Source organism: Hyaena hyaena, unplaced genomic scaffold (genome assembly GCF_003009895.1).
Source record: "Hyaena hyaena isolate Hyena2069 unplaced genomic scaffold, ASM300989v1 scaffold_1148, whole genome shotgun sequence".
NCBI lineage: Eukaryota > Metazoa > Chordata > Mammalia > Carnivora > Hyaenidae > Hyaena > Hyaena hyaena.
Window position 1 is genome coordinate 376,354 of NW_024081782.1, and position 5,252 is coordinate 381,605.

At 40.1% G+C, this 5,252-nt stretch overlaps 1 protein-coding gene across 3 annotated transcripts in view; it reads left to right on the forward strand.

Annotated features, from left to right (window-relative positions):
* The window catches only part of NUP42 (nucleoporin 42), an 18,258-nt gene extending 15,850 nt beyond the window's left edge, over positions 1 to 2,408 (forward strand). The window contains exons 6-7 of one of the 3 annotated variants that reach the window (XM_039222508.1): positions 304 to 388; positions 1,573 to 2,408. In XM_039222508.1, the coding sequence (XP_039078439.1) occupies positions 304 to 388; positions 1,573 to 2,138 (651 nt within the window). In that variant the 3' untranslated portion in view covers positions 2,139 to 2,408. The remainder of the gene's footprint in view (positions 1 to 303; positions 389 to 1,572) is intronic. The other 2 variants (XM_039222509.1, XM_039222510.1) reach the window with 2 other exon arrangements.
* Positions 2,409 to 5,252: the final 2,844 nt, after the last annotated feature.

The window sequence follows — 5,252 nt, forward strand, 5'->3', positions numbered from 1 at the left end:
GTTAAGCGTCCGACTTTCGCTTAGGTCATGATCTCGCGGTTCGTGGGTTCGAGCCCCGCGTCGGGCTCTGTGCTGACTGCCAGCTCAGAGCCTGGAGCTTGTTTTGGAGTCTGTGTCTCCCTCTCTCTCTGACCCTCCCCTGCTCACGCTGTCTCTCTCTCTCTCTCTCCTAGAAATAAATAAAAAATAAATAAATAAATAAATAAAAATAAAAATTTAATATGGCTGTGAAATGTATATAAAAGACAATTGAGAATTATTCATCAATTACTTTATTATTTGTCTACTTTTTTTTATATATAGCTCTCATTTGTAAAGGATGGAGTAAATCAAGCAGCACCGACATTTGGATTTGGCAGTATGCAAGGAGTAACATTTGGGTCACCAGGTAAATGATAAAGTGATGCAAGACTTTATCCATTTTGGAAACATAGGATTTTAGAGGCTTCAGATCATAAAGTCTGAAGGTGTGTTAAGTGACATTTTAAATCACTGTTGCAGATTCTACTGCCTTCCATAATGGCGCTTCAAAGAATTTGGCTCATCAGTCATTTGTGAAATGGAGGTCAAATGTTTTTTGAAAGACCCTATGACTCAGGCTTTCAAAGTGTGTTTTGGGAATGTTTTTCCAAAAGTTTTATGGGAATACATAGTAGCTATTGTAGCAGCACCACCATTGAGGACCTTCTTTTCACTGTGTATAACAACATAGTATGGCAATACTATGTCACTTTTTTTTTTTTTTTAAGAAAATTTCTTTAAAATTAGGACACAGGTAGGCAATGGTTCTCAGAGACCAATAAAAAGTCAAATTAGGACTGAGGGTTTCAACTCCCATAAAAAGTTTGCAAAAAATGGCAATTCAGGGAAAATTTAGGAAAAAACTAGAGATGTCAATTATTAGAGTATGATTTCATCAGATTCATCTTAGTTGAGAGCTGGAAGCAGCTTGAGAATCACTCCATTTATATAGGCGAAAACTGAGATGAAGTGACCACTTTGTATTTGCTTAAAAGAACATAGCTGGTGTGCCTGGGTGATTCAGTCAATTAAGCATCTGATTCTTGATTTCGGCTCAGGTCATGATCTCACCGTTGGTGAGATTGAGTCCTTGTGTTAGGGTCTGCACTGACATTGCATGGCCTGCTTGAGATTCTTTCCATCTCTCTCTGAACTCCCCCCCCCACCTTTCTCTCCCTCTTTCTCTCAAAATAAATAAATATTTTTTTGAATAAAAGAATATAGCTAAGGAAAGAGTTACTTCTTGATAATGGATGTAGCTGATTTACTTGGGGTACGGGGGGACAGAAAGTGAAAGTCCACCTCCTAATCCCAGAGGTTTCTCAAAGCTGTTATCCATGAATGTGGATAATCATGGTACAAATGAGGTCAGTACAGCAGAAAGACGGGACAACAGGGTTTAATGGGTTTGTTCTGACCTCTTCATTTCACTTCTTCCAATAAGCTTCTCAGCATTCAAACATGGCAGAAATAAAAAAAGGAGGGATGGTTAATACGGCTACATTTTCTGACTTATCATAGGTTATTTTCTCCTTTTTCTGGTTTTCATAGGTTTTCCAGTGAATAACAGCAGCAGTGCTAATGCTCAGAATTTCAGTTTTAAAACAAGCCCTGGCTTTGCCTCTGCCCCTTCTTCTGGAAGTCCTTCTGTGTTCGGGAATACTCCAGCATTTGGAGCCACATCATCTGCCAGTTCTGCCATCAGTACTTCCACTCCAGCATTTGGGAAACCTGCAATCACATCTGCTGCTTCATTTTCTTTTAAAAGTCCTGCAGCTTCTGGTTTTGGATCACCTGGATTTTCAGGATTTCCAGCTTCCGTAGCAGCAGCCTCTGCTGGAGTTCCAGCCTTTGGAAGTGGCAATTCTGTAGCTGGTTTTGGTAGTCTAGGCTCACATTCTCACACTGCTTTTTCCAAGTCATCCAGTGACACCTTTGGAAATAATAGCATATCCACCTCTCTCCCAGTCTCAAATGGCAGCACCACAACAGATAATGTATTATTTACACCCAAGGATCAACTAACAGCAGAAGAACTGGAGCAGTTTCAGTCAAAGAAATTTACTCTGGGAAAAATTCCATTAAAGCCACCACCTGTGGAACTCCTAAGTATTTGAAAGGACAATTTTAAATACAGAAAAGAATAGCCCTTAAAATTTTTTTGAGTGGTTCATATATAATTGTTCTGAGTGGTTCAAATATATACATACATATGTATATATGTACATAACACATTTAAGGAATATTGCTTTCAATAATAACTTCAGGGGTTTTGAAATTCAATATTTTTTTCATAAAAAATATTCAACAGAAGGGTTTTTTTACTTTAATTATGAATGGAACTGAAAAAACTGTCAGTGTGCACTGAATAAAGTGCTTTTCTCATTCTACATCACTTTACTGTCATACCCTTGAAAGGTTTACCTGTAAACATTTTTTTTTTTTTAAATGTTTTATTTATTTCTAGGAGAGAGAGAGAGAGAGACAGCGTGAGCAGGGGAGGGTTAGAGAGAGAGGGAGTCACAGACTGAAACAGGCTCCAGGCTCTGAGCTGGCAGTCAGCACAGAGCCCGACGCGGGGCTCGAACCCATGAACCGCGAGATCATGACCCGAGCGAAAGTCGGACGCTTAACCAACTACGCCACCCGGGCGCCCCAACCTGTAAACATTTTTTGCAGGGGGAAGGAAATCATTCCTAAAGCCATTGGGCGGTGGGGGGGGCGGAATGCCTAAATATGTAGCTTATTTACCAAATAAGCATCAGTAGCATCACTTTCCTTTATGTTGAAGAAAATTCTCTTAGAGAAATAAGTTTTTAAAGGGTAAAAACCTATTTTTCAGAGCTATGGAGGCATTTTCCCTCATAATTATGTTTCCCCCTCAGTTTTAACTCTGTCATGGACCACTATTTGAGTTTTCTTCAATTGTAGGCCTAATTTTTGTATAATTCTGTTTGTTCCTCATATTATCCCATCAAGTTGACAGATTGCAAGAGGAATGGAAATTGTGGTCCCCTGTGAATAAATAGTGTCTGTGGTGGGATCAAGAGTCACCAGCTCTGGTGAGCTTCTCTTAGAATTCTCAGACATGGTGGATTTCCCTGTATCCTCAGATTGAGAGAATAATGCTTCTGTCTCTTAGAGTTGATACAAAAGGCCAAAGACTTGGCATGAGCATATGTGCCAGAGTTCTTTGCTCCTCTCTCAAGCCTCCAGAAGGACATAGCTAGCACTACAGGAGCAGTTATCTGACATAGATCTGGTATCGAGCTGATTTAAGTGAAAACAACCTTACCTAATAAAAGATAGGTACCCCAAATGAATATAGCATAGATGCAAAGTATTCAGTCCTCACAGGATCCAGATGTTACTTCTTTCAAAGAACTGTATGACTTCCAGCTAACACTTCTGAAAACCCAAAATTTGGGATAGAATCTATAGCCAAGGGGTGTATGTTTGAAACCATTCTTGGTGTAGAAATGGTAAATAGATCCCAAATTCCTGCTTCGGTCTCAAGCTCTAAAGACTTTTCAATGTTTATTCCTACTTACAGTTGACTCCTAGGAAGTTCCTACCCTGATGGAAGGAACCATATGCTACCAGGCTTACCAGTCTCCCATGGCTCCCAGCTGAACTTTCCGGTTCTGTCCGGCTCTGAGGCTCTGAGGATGCAAGTTAAGGATCTAGTGTTTCTAAATTTGCCTGATGAGAAGGATTACCTGTGGTATTTGTTAAATTACATGTCCAGAATAATATATTTACTGGGCTAGGCCTGGGGATGTGTTTTACCAATTGTTTCCTGAGATTCTACATGCAAGTTTGGGAAATAGGGGCCTATCAGTTGCATATAGACTACTTAGTAATATGTGATTTGGGATTTCTGTTATTATTGTTGTCTATTTTAAGTGCTTTCACACGCGCGCACATACACACATATACGGTACGGTGAACTTCATGAGATCCAGGGTTGTCAAATGGTGCTGTTGTCAAAAGGCACAAAGAAGTGCTATGGTTTACTTAACAGATTGAGGAACTTACTTAACAGATTGAGGAACTAAAGCAACAAAGTTCACAAAGCAGAAACCGGCAGTATGCGTGCCACCCAGTATCAGGAGTCAAAGGCCAGTATCTCCTAGACCTGGCTAAGAGGCAGCACTGCTTCGGAAAATAGAAACAGGTACCAATGAGGTGGTGGCCAGGTAGATTGAGTTTCAAGACCCTGAGAGGGAGTGGAAGGGAAAAAGCAACCCCAAGAGCATGTGCTACCATCTGGATTTATTCAGTGGGGCAAGAACCAATACTAGGTGAGCTGGTCTAACTGGAAGTTACACTCCCAAATAAGCAAAATCCACCTCCCTTCACAGCTGCTGCAATGGGTGTCCCTGTTTACCTAGGATGGGAGCAAATTACAGAATTGCAAAGAAGGTTTTATTACAAGTAAACTGATTTAACTAGCTTTGTTATCTGATTGTAGATTAGAAGAAGTCTAACAGCTGAGAGCTGATTAGAAGAGGAGAGAAAAAAGCTGATATCACTGTTCAAAAGGCATAACATGATTTAGCTACACAGTATTATTCATAAGAATATAATAATTCAATCTGGTGTCCAACAGTATTAGACAGCCTTTCTAAATGACCTAAAAGAGGGGTGCTTGGGTGGCTCAGTTGGCTAAGCATCCAGCTCTCAGTTTCAGCTCAGGTCATGATCTCAAGGTTTCCTAAGTTCGAACCCTGTGTGAGGCTGTGCTGACAGTGCGGAAATTGCTTGGGATTCTCTCTCGCTCTCTCTTCCTTTCTCTCTCCCCTCCCCTGCTGTCTCTGTCTCTCTCAAAATAAGTAAACTTAAAAAAAAAATAAGTGACCTAAAAGAATAGAGAATAACTTGGAAAAGCCTTCTGTAGTCAGTGGACAAAAGCCCATTATAAAATAGTATGTACAGCGGTCCGATTTAGGGAGAAATTGTATATTCATAGGAGATGAAAGCCTGAAAGTTAATAATAGCTCAGCTTTGTTTTGTTACTGCAAAAAAAAAAAAAAAAATCCACAACATTAAATTTACCATCTTAACTATATTTAAAATTTTTTTTTTAAATATTTATTTATAGGAGAGAGAGAGAAGCAGAGCATGCGCAGGGGAGGTTCAGAGAGAGAGAGAGAGACACAGAATTGGAAGGAGGCTCCAGACTTTGAGCTTTCAGCTCAGAGCCCAACACAGGGCTCGAACTCATGAAC